General features: G+C 59.8%; 1 protein-coding gene across 5 annotated transcripts in view; it reads left to right on the top strand.

Moving 5' to 3' along the window:
- Positions 1 to 1,718: 1,718 nt before the first annotated feature.
- The window catches only part of SHANK2 (SH3 and multiple ankyrin repeat domains 2), a 37,462-nt gene continuing 20,214 nt past the window's right edge, over positions 1,719 to 18,966 (top strand). Inside the window, exons 1-5 of one of the 5 annotated variants that reach the window (XM_049892754.1) lie at positions 1,719 to 2,675; positions 3,724 to 3,804; positions 14,413 to 14,543; positions 16,865 to 16,949; positions 17,971 to 17,991. In XM_049892754.1, coding sequence (XP_049748711.1) covers positions 2,588 to 2,675; positions 3,724 to 3,804; positions 14,413 to 14,543; positions 16,865 to 16,949; positions 17,971 to 17,991 — 406 coding nt within the window. In that variant the 5' untranslated portion in view covers positions 1,719 to 2,587. Of the gene's footprint in view, positions 2,676 to 3,723; positions 3,805 to 14,412; positions 14,544 to 16,864; positions 16,977 to 17,970; positions 17,992 to 18,966 lie in introns of all 5 variants that reach the window. The other 4 variants (XM_049892752.1, XM_049892755.1, XM_049892757.1 and 1 more) reach the window with 4 other exon arrangements.

Below are 18,966 nucleotides of genomic sequence, written 5' to 3'. Positions count from 1 at the left end.
CTCCTTCCCTCCTCCCCACTTCCTTCTCCTCTTCCTTCTCCTTCTCTTCTCACAGAGCCCAAGGGACCCACACTCCTGAGCCTAATGAGGGCTCTGGCTGAAAGGTGAGGATTTTTGATAGAATTCCTGCAGGACAGGACAGGATGGGATGGGTCGCTCTGTACAAATATCCTGAGGGCTGTGGGCTCACTGCACAGTCTGCACTGAGGGCACCTCTGCTCCCTGCTCTGTGTCCCCCTTGCAGCCCCTGCCCAGGTGGCCCTGACTGGCCATGGCCCTGGGACTACAGGGCAGCATCTGCTGGGGCCTGGGGCTTATGGGCAGCCTGAAGCCATGTCTGGCATCCCTGCAGATCTGGGGGAACTGAGGCCCTGGGGCCTGCTCCTTCGGCTGCCCCTCTGGCTTCCCTTCAACCAAAACAAAAAAATACCACTCCTGGGTCCCCTGCCAGGCATTTCCTGCCCCACCCACCTCAAGCCTGGGGTGATATGTGTAACTGCAGGGGGCTGGGGCAGGGGTGGTGCTGAGAACCCTTCGTTAGCACCTCATTCCTTCGGTGACTCCTTTCCTAAAGCACAGCACCCTCCCCCAGAAGCAACAATGTCTTCTCTGTGCTTCAGAGGAAATAGGCTCTCCAGCCCACCGCCCCTCTCCGTGCTGGACCAATGCCCATCTCACAGGAGACTCAGGAGGATGGGGAGGGGGGTTCCCAGCACGGCCGCAAGGGCCAGCAGTCCCAGCCCTCTGCCTGCACCTCCGCTCAGCCCAGGAGTCTCCTCGTAGAGGTGCCCCCAGCAGAAGGCAGCATCCCCTAGAAACACAGAGCATCGGATTCCGGAAGGATCTGCTTCCGTGGAACTTCCCTGGCACCCAGCCTGCTAACTGTATGGGGTGGGGGGGGGGGCGGGGGGCACATCAGTGAAGGAGGAGTCGCATTCTGTTCGGGGGAACCCAGACAGACAGCCGCCAAGTGACAGGACTGGGGGCCTAAGGCGTGCCCCTGGGTTAACGCGTGGCAAGAGTGAGCACGCCGGCCACGTAGAGGGCGTGGTGACCTGGCTCCACAAGTCCTGAGTGGGGGCCGAGGCGTCAAAGCTGTCCACCTGCTATCTTGGCCGCCAGTGGGACACCCAGTGTCGTGACAAGAACGTGGAGCCCAAGGTCTGGGGACCCTGATCCAAACCTGGTGTCTGACTGTCCCTGGGCTACCATGACAAATGACCACACATTGGATGGCTTAAAACAACAGGGTGGCTGGGACAGGACGTGTCTCTTTGGGGGACAACATTCAGCCCATCACGGGTAGAGATGGGGTGCGGACTGAGCGGCTCCAAGGCTGAGCTTTGTGAGATGAGAAAGTCACTTGGGCACAGGGCTGAGGTGCGGGGTTTGAAGCCCAGCCTCTCAGCAGCCTCACGGTGTCACCCTGAGTCCGTGTGTGTGTCCGTGTCGGTAGCATTTGCCACAGCGGGGACAGTGAGGCAGAGGAAGTCAGGGCTCCGAAGGGGCAGAGAGCTCTGAGAACTCAGGGGCAGCAACCTTGGGGGAGGCAGCATCGGGGATCCCGAGCCCGTGACCGCAGGGGCCCCTGGTGCTGTGGCAGGCAGGGCAGAGGACTGGCCCTCTTAGCACCTTGTCGGCCGAGATTTTATCCTCCTCTGGCCTCAGCGGGGAAGCTGGGCCAGAAGAATGGGCGGTGAAGTGTGGTGGTGTCCCCAAATACGTGAGAAGCAATTAAGTGCCATGTCTTAACTGTGAAAACAGAAAGGAAAGCTGTAGCCACTGCAGCCAGGAGCTGCCAGCTTCCTGCCGGGCTTTTGGCACAGAGCTGGCAGGAAAAGTGCCCCTGGGCCTGCTCACAGAATCACCGGCTTAGGCGAGAACCGGTCCTTCCCTCCCGGCCCCTGCGGAGCGCCCTGCCGACCACTGCCTCGTGCCCGGCCTCCCCCAGCCTCGTCCGGCTGCCCCCTGCCTCTCCAGCCGTGCTTATGCAGCAGACACAACCGCAATGGCACCCCTCTGGTTTCCCCAAAAGTCCCAAAAATGTTGTAGTTGTTAGCTGCCATCGAGTCAACTCCAGCTCAGTGTCCTGTGCCGTTTTCACGTCTCCGGTGTGCTCCAGTCCCTGGCTGCAGCCGCCATGTGTTCTGAGCGCCTTGCAGCCCAGGTGCTCATCCTCCAGGACTGTATCAGACAACGTCCTATTGTGATCCCTCGGGTTTTCGTTAGCTCATGTTCAGAAGTAAATCACCAGCCTTTCTTCCTAGTCTGGAAGCTCCATTGAAACCCGTCCACCCTGGGTGACCCTGCTGGTATTAGAAATACCGGTGGGGTAGCTCCAGCATCACAGCAGCGTGCAAGCCACCAGGGCGTGACAGACAGACAGACGGGGTGGTACCAAACACGCAGCGGTCTCACTATCTCCATTTGTCCCCAAGTGTGCTCTCCTTGCCTGAAAGCTCGCCCGTGGTTGCCGAGGGTGGCTGCTTTCTCTGCCCTGGGCCCACCTTGCTGATACTGCCATCCCGTCTTCTCGCAGGTCAACAACGAGAACGTCGTGAAGGTGGGCCACAGGCAGGTGGTGAACATGATCCGCCAGGGGGGGAACCACCTGGTCCTCAAGGTGGTCACGGTCACCCGGAATCTGGACCCGGATGACACAGCCAGGAAGAAAGGTGCGTCACCCCCTCCCCCCCAGTCTCCTGCCACCCTCACTCTCTCAGTCCCAGCGGTCCTGTGCGGACGGCTCGGGTCCCTGCAGGACACACTCCACACACCGCTGGCAGTGGGTGGTGGTGGCTGTGGGGTCAGGGCCTTTCTGTCAGCTAAGCATGCCACCCTAGACCTGTGAGCAGAGCCCCCACGTCTGCGAAAGCAGGCCCAGGTGGACATCCTCCCACCTCCCTTTGTGGGGGAAGTCGGTGAAGTCTCCCCAGAGCAGAAAGAGAGGGAGACCCCAGGAAGGTGCAGACACTGACAGCTGTGCTCAGCGGGGCTCCGGGCTCAGCCTGCCATCCCGCAGGCCCCAGCGGTGGGAAGAGGCCGCAGTGGCACGTTCTTCCTTTCCATCTGTGTGTCCCACCCCAGCCCACAGGGGCTCGGGCTACCTGAGGAGGGGCCGTGAGTGGGCTGGAGGTGTGAGCTGTGAGCGGGGAAGCCAACGGGACCTCCTCCAGGTCCTGCATCAGCAACACAGGGCCGCAGAGAGGGCTGTGCCCAGTCCGAAAGGACGTGGGGTGGCCTGGGTGTTGGCTCAGGGCCATACGGGGAGGGCTGTGCCCAGTCTGACAGGAGGCAGACTGGCCTGGGCATCAGCTCAGGGCCACACAGGCTGTGCAGAAGGCCGAGGCTGCACAGGCTGCCGGCACATTCTGGACCTTTAGTCACTGCAGGTGCAGTGCACTGGACAGGCCTCCCTGCGGACACGCCTGTGCTCCCCCTTAGGGCCCAGAGAGCCTGGCCTGAGAGGTCTGCTGTCTGAGCATGCCTGTCATGTCCACCCTGACACCCCTGTGTGTGGTGACTGCCTGAGACCAAGTCCTCAGAGCCCTGCTGCTGGCACACCCAGGCCGGGCACACCTGACCTTGACTGGCACCCCCCCCGCCACCCTGGGCCAGAGAGTGGCAGGCTTGGGGGCCGGGTCCCCCATGCTCCTAGAAGCTTGGGTGCGATGTGTGGGATGAGAAACAGGGCACTCACCCTCTGTCTCTCTGTCCGTCAAGCTCCCCCTCCGCCCAAGCGTGCTCCGACCACTGCGCTCACCCTGCGCTCCAAGTCCATGACCTCGGAGCTAGAGGAGCTCGGTAAGACTCGTCTTCGCCCACCCTGTGCGGCGCCTGCGTCCCCGTACCCGGAGCCTGCCATCTCGTGCGCCTGCCCGCCACCACCCCCGTGTCCCCGCACCTGGGGCCTGCCACCCCATGCGCCTGCCCGTCGCCGCCCCAGTGTCCCTGGTCCGGGAGCCTGCCGCCCCGTGTGCCTGCCCTGCACTGCGCCCTTGTCCTCACGCCCACCCGGAACCTACCTCCCCGAGCACCTGCCGCCACCTTACCACCCGCCATGCGGTGCATGACACCCTGTGTGCGCGTCTCCTCTCGACCCTGGCCCCCTCCCGCCCTCTGCCCCGAGGATGGCAGCAGGAGCCCCTGTGCCTCCTGGGCCGTGCAGGTGCTCCACGCCTCTGTGCCTCTGCGCCGGCTCAGGGTTCTGGGACTGTTTTGCCGTTTTGTCCTCTCAGCTTATCTAACATTGTTTTGTTTTGAATTTTTGGGCCTCTCACTAGTGGATAAAGGTAAGCTCCCCACAGTGTCCTGGAAGCAGCCCCCTCCGCTGTCTAGGGGACCCCACTAACATCCACCCGACCCCACCCCCAACACACTCGAACCCAACTGTTTGCCCTCGGAAAGGTTTCCGGGGAGGCAGTGGGGCGTCTGTAGGTCGCAGGCCTAGAGAGCTCCTGGGGCCTCTTCAAAGGTCTCCAGAAAACAGAGCTGCGTCGGCCATGGGACCCCAGCCTGGGCACTGGGGAGGGTGCAGCATACCCAGGGCCACTACAGTGCTGGGTGGCTTTGGAGCTGACTGTGAGCCTTGGGCGGGGGGGCCGCTAAATGTCACCTGAGGAGTCCCAGGGTGCCTAGGAGAGCCTCAGGGGCAAGAGCACTGAGCCCTGGCGGGAGTGGAGGGCTGAAAGGCTGCTCAGCTCTGAGCCCAGCCTGGAGGCGTGTAGTCAGCAGCGAGGGTTAAGCTTGTCCCCCTCCTTGCAAATGGCTCTGCCCAAGGCCCATCACCAAGCCGGGTGTCCCGGGCAGGATCTGAGCCCGTGTCTGTGACCGACATTGTGTCCACCTGAGCCCAGCCTTAAATGGGAGGGCCAAAGGCCCGTCGTCCACCGTTGCGTCCGGGTCCAGAATCTCGGGATCGCACCAAGGCCTCAATCTTCTAGAAAACCCTGTGTGCTGTGGGGCTCCCCCCCGCCCACCAGGAACCGGCCGATTCCCCCACCCCCAGGAACCAGTAGGTCCCCTGCCCCCTTTCTCCTGGCCTGTCTGTACCGTGTCTGTGAGAACAAGTCTCCCTGAAAAGTCACCGCTGGATTCCAGCCGCTGTGCCCTGCACCTGCTGGTGACGGAAACATAGATTTCCCTGTCCCTCCCCCACCACATACACTCCTCAAGGGCCTGTCATGTGCTCTTGGTGGTCTCAGCTGCCCCTGGGGGACCAGCAAGCAAATCAGCTTCTCATAAAAGGGCATGAGCATCCCAGGAGCACCTGCATGACCAAGAGACAAGAGGGGAGCCCGAGGGTCTCCTGAGCCCCCAGTGTCTCACGGCTGTGGAGCCCCAGGGAACACCCCTCTGCCGCTCTGTTCGGGGCTGTCTCCACAGTGGGCCGGCTTCCACTCACACTCGTCCTTACAGACGCGTGTTCCGCTTTAGCAGGGCACTGGCAGAGGTGGTAATTAAGAAAGAAAGCCCTAGAAAAGCGCCCTACCTGCCCCAGGAAGTAGATTCACGATTTGCAGGGCAAATCGAAAAGGAAAGGGCGTAGATTTTCCCCCTAAATTCGCCAACTCCTTCTAGAAGTCCTCAGCCCCCCAGCCCTGCCTGCCCCACCTCTGGTCCCCCAAATGCCACCCGTCCCGGTCTGCTTGGTGAGGCTGCCCTGTCCCCCAAGAGTGGCCCAAGGCGAGGTTGCGGGTACATACGCCATGAAGCATGACTCACAGCTCCCCTTTCTGTTTGCAAGCTTCCGTCCGGAAGAAGAAGGGTAAGGGGAAGAGCGAGTGTCTGCCTCTGCCCCGTGCCCGTCACACCCTAGTGGACGAGAGTACCTGTGCCTGTCAGCATGGTCTAGAATGTTCCGTGAGCCCTGTCTTGTCTTTTCCTGTCCCAGGCCCTGCCTGAGGGGCCTTACCCCAGACACATGTCCCTAAGTCTGTCCGTCAGCTTTGCTTCTCTCGTCTGTGGTTTCTCCCAATGCGTGCCGTGTCTCTCCCTGGGGTGGTGTCCACGTCATTCTTGGCTTTTATGCCAGCGGGATCCAGGCCCAGGGGAGGAAGCCCCAGCCCGTCACAGCCAGGCCTGCCTCGCCCAGCCGGCAGTGGGGAAGCCTGGGCTTCGAGCTCACACCTACGGGGATTGGGTGGCCGTTTGCCGAGTGTGTCCTGAGCTCCCTGTGGCCACCTGGTCTGGGGGTGCAGACAGCCGGAGGCCCTGTAACTGGACAGTCAGCGTTGGGCATGGCGGGCCTGGGGCTGCATTCCGACTCCCAGCCCCCTTGTCCATGAGCAGGGCTGCCTCCTTTGGCTCCCAGAAACCCCACTCTCCAAGAGGCTCGGAGCTGTGGTTGAGCTGGGTGGTGCTGGGGGAAGCTGGGAGGGTGGGCAATGCTGACACACAGAACTGCGTGTGCCCGTCACAGCTGGGCCCCCCATGGGCACGCGCGCGGCCCCCCCTTCTTCAACAGCAACCTTATTCTGGAATGTTCTGCGCCTGGCCGTGGAGGCGATGACTCCACCCCATCTATTAAAAGAAGCACTAGCAATTCCAATGCAAAGCCACTTTTCCAGGGCAGGTGGGAGAGGACCCTATGGCATCAGCCCTAAGGCACGGCTCGGTACCCCAAATGTTGCAACACAGGGTGCTGGCTCTTGGGACCCAGTGAAGCAGAGCCTGGGGCAGGTCCCATGTCCTGGGGCTCCGAGCTAGATGTGGCTCCGACCCCGTACTCCTGCCAGCGCCCTGGGCACAGGCCCTGCTAGCCGCCTCCCCCTGGAGCCACCCGAGCTTGCACCACCCCGAGGGGCTGCCCAGGGAAGTCCCCGTGAGGCATCTAAGAAGGGTCCAGAAAGCCACTCTTGATGAGTTTCATATAAAAGGAGTTTCATAGCATCCCATTTTTGTAAGGATTCCCTTCAGTCCAAGGCCAAAACCCTCAGTTCATGGGTGCTGCCCCTGTTTGTCGCCTCCCTGAGGAAGGCACCCACCCGGGGAACTACGGGGCACCACTGCTCTCACGGAGCGGCTGCAGAAACCTGTCACTTGTCAAGGAGAAGAACATAGACTTGGCGCTGGCCGCGCCCAAGTGGGAACCTGCAGCTGCCCCTACCCAGCGCCATCTGCTCTGCCTACCACCCCCCCAGGAGCATCTCCAGCAGCCAGACACCTCCTGACCATGGGGAGGGGCTTAGAGGGCGGGTCTGCACAGCTGGGGCCAGGCTGAGAACAGAGAAACCTGGGTACAGATTTGAGATTCAAGCTGCAGCCAGTCCCTGTCCCTCCCCCAATGGTACAGGAGGTAGATGTAGGGGAAAGTAGACCCCAGATGGCCCATCACCTGGGGGGTCCAGCAGGCAGAGGGGACCTGGGGGACACACTCTGCCCACATAGCGGCAAGCGCAGGTCTGGAGGCCGTGGGGGCCCCTTCTCGCAGCTGGGCGGCCCTGCGGTTCCCAGCCTGTCTCCCTGTCCACACAGTGGGGGTGCATGCCGGTGCGTAGTAGGTACCCTATGCTCTGACCCAGTGTCCACCTGCACCAGGCTCCGCAGGCGGCCAGCCCAACCTCCTGAGAGGGTTTCACCAAACTCCAGAGAGGCTGTGTGGAATTAGAAGTTATCCCAGGCCCAAATCCCAGCTCTACCCCTGCTGGCTGGACAAGTCACTAAGGTCCCGAGTCTGCATTTCTGGGTCCTAAAATCCCTTCCTTTAGTGCTGGGGGTGTGGAGGTTACTGAGGACCTGCTGTGGCCCCCCTGACCCTGTGTGGGTGTGGCCTCAGGCAGCATAGGACACTCCCGCCAGAGGGTGGCTGGCAAGGCAGGCACTGGGGTCCCCTCTGGCTGCAGCCACAGACCTCCCCCCCCGGCAGGTGAGTGGCCTTGAACACATTGGAGCCCCCTTGCCTGGAGGAGTCGGCAGGGCCCAGAGCCCGTGTGGCTAGGTCGGCACCATCCATACCTTCCCTGCTTGTTGGTGTAAACCAAAAACACCAAACCCATTACCATTGAGTCAATTCTGACTCATAGTGACCCTATAGGAGAGAGGAGGACTGCCCCATAGGGTTTCCAAGGAGCGGCTGGTGGATTTGAACTGCCAACCTTTTAGTTAGCAGCCGAGCTCTTAACCACTGCACCACCAGGGCTCCAGTTGGTGTAAAGAGGGGAAATTTTGGGAGATTAAACCGAGAGGCAGGTCAGCTGATCAGAGCTGCTGACCAGTGCGCTGCCGTCTTTTGTAGCATTTGATGTTTCCAATGTTTTGTTTTCCTTCTGGGAGATGCATCAGAGAGAGCCCTGCAGTTTGCTCTCTGACCCCCCCCCACCCCGACAGGGTGCCCTGCCCCCGCAGAGAGGGTTGCAGAAGGTTGAGTTCAAGTTGGCATGGGGCAGGTGCAATGACAAGCAAGGGCAGGACCCTGGAGGACCTGACCCAGAACGCTGATGACCCCAGAAGCTGAGGGCTTGAGCTCAGTTCTGGTCTGGCTGGACACTTCTGGAGCCTGTGGAGGCCCCGAGAAGGCTCAGGACAGTAAGTGGGGAGACGGCAGAGCACACCCTCTTAACGGGGGGCCTGGCACCAGGGCTCTGGGCTGGTGTGGCCACGGGCAAAGAAAGTCCTGGAACATTGGAGCCAGAACCTCCGAGAAGGTCTCATCTCTAGCTGGTGAGAGGTGGCCCTCGAGGGCTCCCGTGGGTCTGAGCCTCCGCCCCCTCCCTGGACTGTGGCTGGTGTTGTACCCACTCCACAGTGGGGGCCTCCCTCCTCCCAAGCTGGCCCGGTGTCTAGTCTCGGGGGGCGTGTAGAATGGAGGTGTCTCCCAGCATGGGGACACTCGGCTCGAGGACAGTCTCTGCCCCTCTCTGGGTAACTTGTGCTGAAGTGCCCCTTTGGTGGAGGGCCAGCTCACAGGTGGGGGCTTGGGTGACAGGCAGGACACCTGCCCTAGCCTGTTGTCGCCACCCTGCTTCCTGTGAGGAACGTGGGTACTGACCCCAAGTGTGCCTGGCAAGCCACCACCTCCCTTCCCCGTGCATGCACCCCCCGACACCCGGAAGTTTGCAGTTCACTGACCAGAGCATCCCCCGTGTCTCCTAAAGAGAACCTAAGCCTTCTTAGAAAATTAAAATACGGGGTCACTTGGGGTGCGTCTTCATCTGATTCTTGCTAGGTGGTGTTTTCAAGGGGTGACAGTTTTCAAGTCTGTCTGTGGGGTTGTTTTCAGTCCCCAAGTGCTTCATTTAAACCCGAGGGGGGGCTGGATCCACAAATCTTCCTGATCCAGGCCCTGAACAGAGCCCCAGTTCCAGGCTTTTGTGAATGAGGTATAACCCTCAGGCACCTGAATGACACGCAGGAAGTGCAGCCTCACAGCCTTTCTTAAGCACCTGTGTGTTTCCATAAACGTGACCTCAAGGGCCCGAGAGCACAGGCCAGGACCTGCTCGCAGTCGTATCCCAGGGACGGGCTGAGCAGGGCGCAGGTCAGGCTTGGGCTCACGGTTGGCCTGTCTCAGGGACGGAGGGCATCGCACAAACCACATTGACTCACCTCTGAATTGAAGAGTATTGGGAACCCCTGAGGCCCACAGGACTGTCACATGTTCTGGTTCAAAAGGACAAGTGGGCTGGGAGGCAAAGTGGGGAGAGAAGATTGGAGCAAAGACAAATTGCCCTCGGTCAAGGTGGGCTCAGGGCAGAGGGGACGCATCTTTGATTACCTGAGTCAAAGCCCCGCCCATCGGGTGGTGTGAGCCCATCAGGTGGTGTGAGCCCATGGGGTGGTGTGAGCCCATCAGGTGGTATGAGCATGGTGTGGGGGCTGGGACTTCATGCACACGCCCCCTCCCCTTGCTTTTGCATTGGGCGGGCCAGGCAGATGGTCCTACTGCTTTCCAGGTGCACGCTTAACTTGCAGCAGCCACCAGGGGTCAGCACCTCACCAGTGTTAGCCTGCTGGCCACGCAGATGTCCTTGTGAGGCCGAACCAGCAGTTCCTGTCCTGGCCCCACGCTGTCCCCCTGCGTGACCTCACCCATCTCGGACCCTCAGTTGCTCTCTCTGCAAAATAGGACTGACCCCTCCCCTACAAGCAGCTCCCTGTCGGGTGAGAAATAAGCACAAAAGCACTTTGGACTTCCACCAGAGTCGGGACCCTGTGGATGGGACTGAGGGCCATGCCTTGGCGTCACCCGGACACACTGGTCCTTCAACATACATTTTCGGGGTGCTGACCACATGCCCAAGGCCCCAAGATGGAGTCTGCTCCCTCTGGTTGTGCAGAGTCCTAGAAGATCCCAGGTAGTGGTCCAGGGAGGCTGTGACCACAGACCAGGCTGCTGGGGGAAGGATGGGACAGTGACCCAGCCCCTCAGGTCAGGTTAGTACCAAAGGGACAGACTTGTGGTGTCCAGAAGGGCCCCAGCCCCCCAGGTCAGGTTAGTACCAAAGGGACAGACTTGTGGTGTCCAGAAGGGCCCAGCTAGGAACGGGGGCTCTCAAAGATCCAACAGTTTTAACTCAATCACAGGTAAGCTGAGCTGCCCTGGGGCCACCTTCACCCCCACGTCGCCCAATACGGCCAGCTGCAATTTGGGTGCAATGTTGGCTGTCTGGAGCCTGAGCCCTGGCAAGGCCTTCTCCACAGGGCACCACCTTCCTGAGCGCCTGCACCAGCCCCCACTGCCACCAAGCTTAAAAAGCCCAGGGGTCAGGCCCTCCCCTGGGGTGTCTGTGAGGCTCTGGTTGGCCTCCCCAACTCAGTGGCATCGGCTCCACGTCACGTTCCTAGAGGCTGTGGGCTGTGTCGCTCTGGACGTCACCTCCGCTCAGTCAGAGGCAGGGTCCAAGCTGCTGTTCCCACAATGGCTGCTGGTGTGCACCCTCTTCTATCCAGGGGGAGAGCGCGGGCCCAGCAGTGTCTGCCGGGAGGATGGGGGGTGCCTGGGAGATGCAGCCCCCAGAGTTCAGCAGACCTGAGCTCCCTCGCCTGGGGGAGAGCACTCCAGTGGCCCCAGCGGCTGCACCCCGACCCACAGCAAAGCTGAACGGTCACACCGAGGGACTCGGCTTCTAGGAATGGACCAAGCCATATCCGTGCACCCTGGCTCGCTCCCTCAACCAGGTCAACCAGGAGTCATTGAGTCCCGCCCTGAGCAGGGCCCTGGGCCATGAGCACTGCAGAGGTGAGGGGAGCGAGTCTGGCCCCCAGTCAGAGCCCAGTGTGACCAACAGGGAAGCCAGAGAGTGGGGGCGGCAGGAGACCTGGACAAGAACAGCCTCACTACCAACCAGCAAGGCCACAAACAGGATCCCAGCCCAGGTCTGCGAGGGGAAACTTCTTGGAGGAAGCAGGTCGCTGAGATGGAGGCAGGCGGAGGCTGTGTGGGCTCCCCAGTGACGGCGGATGGGGTCCCGACAAAGGTGGACAGGAAAGAGCCTGGTTCAAGGAGCTGGACAAAGGAGTGTGGGAGGTGAGTGCAGGTGAGCCCCAGGTGAGGTGATGGCGCTGAGGATGGCAGCAAACAGAAGTTGGGTGCATCTGCACCTGTAGAGTGAAAAGAGAAGTGGGCGTTTCTTACCTTGCCTGAGAACTCACTATGGGGCAGGTGCTTAGTGGTGACCCCGAACATCCATGGAGGGGGCAAGGAGGTGCCCCCCAAGGAAGAGGCGCCAGCAATGGCTGCGAAGAGCCAGGAGGAGAGCGTGTGGACCCCGGAAATCCCCGGAGAGGGAGTTGAGAGGAAGGAGAGGGCAGATGCAGTCGTGGGGGCGAGGAGAGCAGAATCTCTGGTCGGTGGACGTGGCTGTAACGGGACAGGAGTGCTCAGTGGGAGATGAGGGAGGGCTTCATGTGCACACTGCAGCTCACGTGAACACGTCACTGGGAAAGCCTGATTACTAGAAAAGGACATTGTGTTTGGTAGAGGGTCAGCGAAAACAAGGAAATCCTCCATGAGATGGACTGACCCAATGACCACAACAGTGGACTCAGACACACCAACAGTCACGAAGATGGCGCAGGACTGGGCGACATTTCGTTCTGTCATACGTGAAGTCGCCACGAGTCAGAGCGGACCCTACGGCGGCACCTAACAACAACAACATCGTCAGAGGGGAAGAGCCAGTAGAGAAGGCCCGGGTTCAGGACCTTCTTCACACTGCTTCTACCCAAATGCCTCATCGTTCTGCTGGCAAGTAAACTGGTACTACGCTGTAGGCCAGGGGGAAGCAAACTTTCTGTAAAGGACCAGAGAGTAAATATTTCAGGCCTTGTGGGCCACAGGGCTCCCTGGGTGTCACAAACAGTGAATGCACTTAGCTGCTAACCGAGAAGTTGGAGGTTCGAGTTCACCCGGAGGTGCCTCGGAAGAAAGGCCTGGCGATCTTCTGGAAATTCAGCCATTGTTTTCATTGGAGCGCAGTTCTATCCCGACACGCGTGGGGTCACCCTGAGCCAGAGTCCACTTGGTGTCAACCGGGTGGTGATGGTATTGTGGGCCACGTGGTCTCTGTTCTCCTTTCTGTGATCCTTGGAAATGTGAAAACCCTTTTTTAGCTCAAGAGCCATACAAAAGCAAGCGTGGTGGGGCGGTAGGATTTGGCCCAAGGTCTGGAGCGCGGTTCTGGAGCCACGGAAGCTCACGGATTTCGTGGGAAGTTAACGGGGACTAGGTACATCGGCTTATGACATGATCCCTACACACGTGTGGGCTGCCCTCTAGCCTGAGATGGTGGCCGCCATTTCGGGGAACTGGCTCCATGCCTGGCATCATGGGCTCTGGGTACACGTCAGTCCCCACCCCCGGCGCACACACCCTCCCCACTCTCTCAAGTCCACCTTGTTTGGGGTCCTCCGATCTAGTCGGCTTCTGTCAGGCCAGTACTGTCACGTTGTGGCTGCTGGGTGACTGTCTAGGAGGACCAACCCTTCCTGGGGAGCCCCTGTGACAAGTCACGTCACCGGTGTTGTGAAGAACAATTTGGAGACGTGGGCCTTCCTGCCCCCGAGCTCTGTGTCAGCCCTTGGGTGGAGCTGCTCTGACCTCTCAAGGTGGCCTCCTCGCTGTGGCCAAGCTCAGGGCTTGGGGTCTGGGCATGACCCCAGGGCCTCTCCTCGGGAACCACCAGACCCTGGGAACGGGTTTGAGGTTGCCTAGAAGGCCGCAGGCTGTGGAATGTTCTGGGTGGCCTGCTTCTCCTGGGGGCTAAGGCGAATGCTGCACCCCAGAGGGTTCAAAAGGGGATCTCCCCAGCGGTCACCATTTCACACCCTAAACCAAAGGCAACTCGGAATCGGCAGGAGCCTTTTTCAAAGTGCACGGAGAATTCTGACGCTGTAGGGCTGTGGGAGCCAGGTCCCTGCGTCTAGGCGGCCCTGAACACACCGGGGCCGGGACACACACAGCCCAGGGATAAAGCCAGGCCGTGGCGGAGCTCTGGGACGGGCTGCATCTCCCAAGTTTGGGGGGTTTTTTTTGTTTTGTTTGTAAATACTTTTCACTATTTTATTTTCTAGGGGTCACTTGTAACTAATCCTTAGCTTTCTCTTCCAAAAAGCAATGGGGGCCACTGACAACGGTGGTACCGCGTGACAAATGTAACCGATGTCATTGAATTGTAAACATGGAAGTTGCCATGGTGGCAAATGTTCTGCCGTGTGTTTTCACCACAGTGAAGAAAAAGTGAGAGAGAGAGAGCAGAAATGGGGACAGCGAATGGAATCAGTCGCTGAGGTGCACACATAAAAGTTGTTGAAATGGCAAATGTTTTATTGCATCGATTTTACCACAGTAAAAACTTTTTCACAAAGAAATGAAGGTATTCCACCGTTAGAAGAAAGACGTGGGGGCTCCCTGCCCGGCCCAGGCTGGGACCCCGACGGCCCCGCGGGGAGGGCCGGCCCCTCTCCTGCCTCCTAGCCCCACACTGGCCTGCAGCCTGTGTGTGGGCAGCGGCATTTGTTGCAAAGGAACGGCATCTCGGAGTCACTTAGAAAACGACGACGACAAATCCAAGTGCTGGTTGTAGTTGACAGCCAAGAGTGAATCCCGAGTCAGAATAACCACCTCACCAGAGACGTGGCTCTTGTCAAAAGCCACCGGCTGTCGTGTGCTGGTGTGTGTGCTGTGGCACGTCCCCGGGAGAAGGCGGCTGTGTTGCTGGCCGTTTTCTCCTGTCTGTGTTGCTGTCACCCCTCCTGGCTGAGGGCATGGAGAGGGGCTGGGACCTCCATCCCCCCCCAGGCCCCCCGAGAGTGCATGGGGCAGAGAGGGAAGGGTACGTTCTGGAGCCACGGGAAAAGCACGCACGATCCCCGTGCCCGGGCGCGCATGGCCTTGCTAACCCTGCCCGGAAGGTGCTTCTCCTGCCCGAGCGCCTCTCTCTGAGTGTCTCAGCGATCCCCTTTACGTTGCAGATAAGCCCGAGGAGATCGTCCCGGCCGCCAAGCTGTCGAGGGCCGCCGAGAACGTGGCCGTGGAGTCCAGGGTGGCCACCATCAAACAGCGGCCCGCCAGCCGGTGCTTCCCGTCCATCGTCGACGTGAATGTGAGTGGAGGGCTCCAGCGTTCCTGGGGGCGGCCAGCAGGTGTGCAGGTGGCTGGTCTTTGTCCATGAGGACTCTGCTCCCCACATTCTGCAGACACGGGGCCCGTACCCGAGTGGCCACGGGCAGGTGTGTGGCCCAGCACAGACCCAGGGGGCTGGAGCAGAGCCGAGCTGTTCAGCTCCCTTGTGACCTGAACTCAGTCCCTGGGTCTCCCAGAGCCTCGATGCCATCTTGCCCCCAAGTGAAATGACATGTGTGAAGGACCCTGCCAGTTTCCGGAGTCAGGAAACACTCTGGGGTGGAAGAGGCCACCAACACCGAGCGTGGAAGCCCCCACAGGCAGGGGTCCTCTGCACCAACACCGGGCCAACAGAAGAAGGGAGACCTCTCCCAAAGCCCAGTGACAGTGGGCCTCAGGCCTCGCCTTCACGTGCCAGGCTGCCCCGCTCAGCCTGGCTGCATCCACGTTCCTTAGGTGGCCTCGAGAAAGCACAGCCTGAGAAGGGTCTGGGGCTAGGCCAGGCTTCCCCCAGAGGGACAAATCCTGGTATCTGGGGCCACATCCAAGTGCTACCTGTTACTATTATTTACTTTAAGCCAGTTGCCCTCAAGTCAATTCCAATTCATGGCGACCTCGTGTATGTCAGAGTAGAACTGTGCCGCACAGGGTTTTCAAAGGGTAATTTCTTCGGAAGTAGACTGCCAGGCCTGTCTTCTGAGGTACCTCTGGGTGAACTCGAACCTCCAACCATTCAGTTAGCAGGCAAGCTCGTTAACCGTTTGTGCCACCCAGGGACTCCGTTATTTATTTCACATAGTACCTTTCTTTGAATCAACTTCAAGTTGTCTCACTCTGTTTAATCTGGTCTTTGAAGCAATTATCCCCATAAAAGTCAGGCATTTGATGTTAGTTTTGTGTAACAAACATGAAAACAAGTACAAGTGTTAACGGTGACAATAAAAGCACCCACCCTCTACCCTTTGCAGCCCCCTCCTCCCGATGAGACCTTCCCCCACGCCCTTCCCCCCTCCTCCTGCTCTGTTCCCAACCCCACCCTGACCTCTTGCTCTTCCCTGGCCCCATCCTGGCCCCTCACTTTGGTCCTGGCCTCTTGCTCTTTCCTGGCCCCGTCCTGGACCCTCACTCTGGTCCTGGCCCCGTCCTGGCCTCTTGCTCTTTCCTGGCCCTGTCCTGGTCCCTTGCTCTGGTCCTGGCCCCGTCCTGGCCCCGTCTCGCTCTGGTTCTACCCCGGTCCTGACCTCTTGCTTTCCTGGCCGCAACCTGGCCTCCCGCTCTGTTCCCAGCCCCATCTGTCTGTGCCCATGCATCCCACCTTGCCCCAGATCGTTTCCAACCCCAGAAGAGCCTATGCAAGTGCCCTCCCCCCGCCCCCGCCTGTCCAAAGACCAGGGGCCTGTACAGCTTCTACAGCCTCAGGCCTGCAGAGGAGAGAGATGGACAGATGACAGGGCCCGGGGAGGTGGTGTCTGAGCTGTAAGACGTTTGGGGCAGGCATCCTAGTCACAAGAGCTTGCCAGCCATACCTTCTCACTGAGCATTCGTATCTGATCATTTTCAGAGCCACCCTACCCGTGCACACAAGGGGGGCACCAGCATTAACATCAGCTCCCCAGACAGGGACGCAGTGGCTCTGAGTGGAAGCCTTGGGTGGAGGCTGCTCAGGGAGCTTGTTTCCAAAGTGGTGGAGGGAAGCTCCAGGCTCCTTGTCCGTGACCCAGCCAGAGGAGGAGGGAGCCGGGAGGCCCGCCTGCAAAGACCGCAGCCCCCACAGCTCCCTCACTGGGCACGGCCCATGCGGCCCTCATCAGCGCTTTGCCCCCACCTTGTTCATCTCCCACCACCCCCCCAACCCCCACCCGGGGCTGTCATCCCTACCCTGTGGAGTAGGAAACGGAGGCTCCTAATTGAGAGCTTGGCCAAAGTCCCATCACGTGTGGGGGGCCAGGGTCTGGGCCCAGGTCGGACCTCACACATCCACCACCCTGTCCCCTCTGGCAGGACATTGTTCCTGGCCCCTGTTGGAGACGTGTGCCCAGCTACTCCAGCGAACGGTGTCAGGGTGACTGTAGCCCCACAGTGTGGCCTGCTCGGTTTCAGCAGGGCCATAGGCTGACACCGAGGGAGCCGAGGGCAGTGGGGAAGAGGGCCCTGTGGGGTTCTCATCAGTCTGAGGTGGAGAGTGGGTCACCTGGAGCACCTGGGGTGGGGGGCCACGGTGTGGCACTGGCTCTCCCCCAGTGCCCGTGGCCAATGGGGGCTGGCGCGGCCAGCGTCTCACTGTGGGCTCTCTGGTTGCAGTCCATTTATGAACGCCAGGGGATCGCCGTGATGACACCCACCGTTCCTGGGAGCCCAAAAGGCCCGTTTCTGGGCCTCCCTCGAGGTACGATGCGAAGGCAGAAATCCATAGGTAAGAAGTGTGGCCCTCACCCGGAGAAGCTGTCCCGCGGCTTTTGAACCCAGCCCTCAGCGCCCATTGGGAGTGCCACCCCGGGGGTCCACCCCATGGCTGCCGTGGTATCTTAGCTCTGGCAACTGCCCTGCCAGGCCCTCCCACCAGAGGGCACACCTGGCCTCACCCGCTGGCAGCCATCTGAACACCCAAGTGGTTTAAAACCTCCCTCCCATGACGGATACCAAATTCAGGGTGGTTTTCTAATCTGGCACGCCGAGTTATTTGTGAAAATACCAGCAGGGTGGAGGGGGTTGGGGTGCCATACTTCAGGAAGGAAGATGGGGGGCAGATGGGGGCAGGCCAGGCCGGCTCCCCCTGCCTCTCCCTGCACCGGCCGCGATGGGCGGTTGACCCATTCCCTACCTCCCCTATGGGAACACAGGCTGCCACGTTTTGTAGGATGAGCTCAAGGGGTCATACTTCTAAGGGTGGCCGGGTCAGGTTCTTGAATGCTAATGAAATAACACACGGTCTTGTATAAAATGGCTCCATCCACTCATTAACGTCACAATGATCCCTGTGAACTGTGTCCCAGACGAAGGTAACCGTTCCTCTTTGAGAGAGTGGCTTTGGGTCAGAGTCCAGCCTTGTAAATTCCCTTAGACACCAAGGCCATGGCACTGGGACACCAGGGGCTGCTGGCCACTTAAAGACAAAGTACTTTGGGTGGCTGTCCAGCAGTCCCGTGGACTCTCACTCAGCCCTGGCTGCACCCCAGGGGACAGACGTGGCCCCGTGTCCTAGAACCGCTCAGCAATGCAGTGAGGCCTGGTGTGTGGGTGACTCTGCGGCGGATGGAATAAGTTGCCGGGGCCATGGCGTCTGCTATGACCCAAACGCCTCCCTGACCAGCAAGCAAGCTCAGGGCCCAGGCAGTCCTAGTAACGTGTAAACCATGTGTGTCACTGGCTTGTTAACTGGTTAATAACAGCTGATTTCCTCCTGTCAGACAGCAGAATCTTTCTGTCAGGTTAGTGCCTCCTTACAGTTTGGAATCTGTAATCTGAATGTGACCCACTTACTCTATAAGGTGTATTCTTAAATTATTACTCCTTGGAAATATAACTGCCAGCCAACCGGCTTGTAATGAATGGCCAATAAAGAAAGCCTTTCACGACCAAATTATCCTCCCTCAAGGAGTATGTGGAATTTGGAATACCCTTATCGAATGGAGATTTTGATTGGAATAAGTTACTGTAGTTTGTCAGAGGAGTTTCTTTTCTTTAAAGTGACTTGTTTTGCTCCCTCTCTGAAACCCCTGCATGCTCCCGACCATAGATTCTAGGCACTTTGTGACTGTCGCTGTGTTTGTGTTTCTGCTCCCCTCCTCCCCGAGTGCACCCTATTGTTGTTTTCGTGTCTTTGTTGAAAAGAGTCTACAGAATCACACCAGCCACACACACAGAGAACTCTCAGGCAGACGGCGGGTTTGGTCCCGTCCAGCCCAGGAGGCAGAGACCCTCGGCACCGTAGGACCCCTCAGCACATCCCCTCATGCGTCTGACATCCACATGGTTCCACGTGGACAACCTGGGGCTCAAGCTGGACTTGTGCCAAGTCCTCAGATCTCAGACCTCGTCACCATGCATCCTGCACCCAGCTCCGAGTCTTAGGCAGGCTCAGCTCCAGCGCTTCCTCCATGACGGGAAGCAGCCTGTCGAGGCCAGTCGCTGGGTGTGCGCTTAGGGTCCTCTGCTGGCTTGGCTTGGAGTCTTTGGTTAAAGAAGGGGGTCGGGCTCCCCACCCTCAAGGGCGTTTCATAGCCAGGATGGCCCTTTCTCTGAGCCACCCCCTCAAGCCATCCTTCTGAGGGCCCCAGGGGTGCCCAGTACACACAGAGCCCAGCACCGTCACCCCAGCAGAGTCAGGCTGCAGAACGGGTGCATGTGGTCCTGGAAGAGACAGCCACGGTGACACCAGCGCCTCCTTGCAGCACGAGCAGGCA

This window comes from Elephas maximus, chromosome 7 (assembly GCF_024166365.1).
Source record: "Elephas maximus indicus isolate mEleMax1 chromosome 7, mEleMax1 primary haplotype, whole genome shotgun sequence".
In the NCBI taxonomy this organism is placed as follows: Eukaryota; Metazoa; Chordata; class Mammalia; order Proboscidea; family Elephantidae; genus Elephas; species Elephas maximus.
This window is presented reverse-complemented; position numbering and strand designations above follow the sequence as displayed.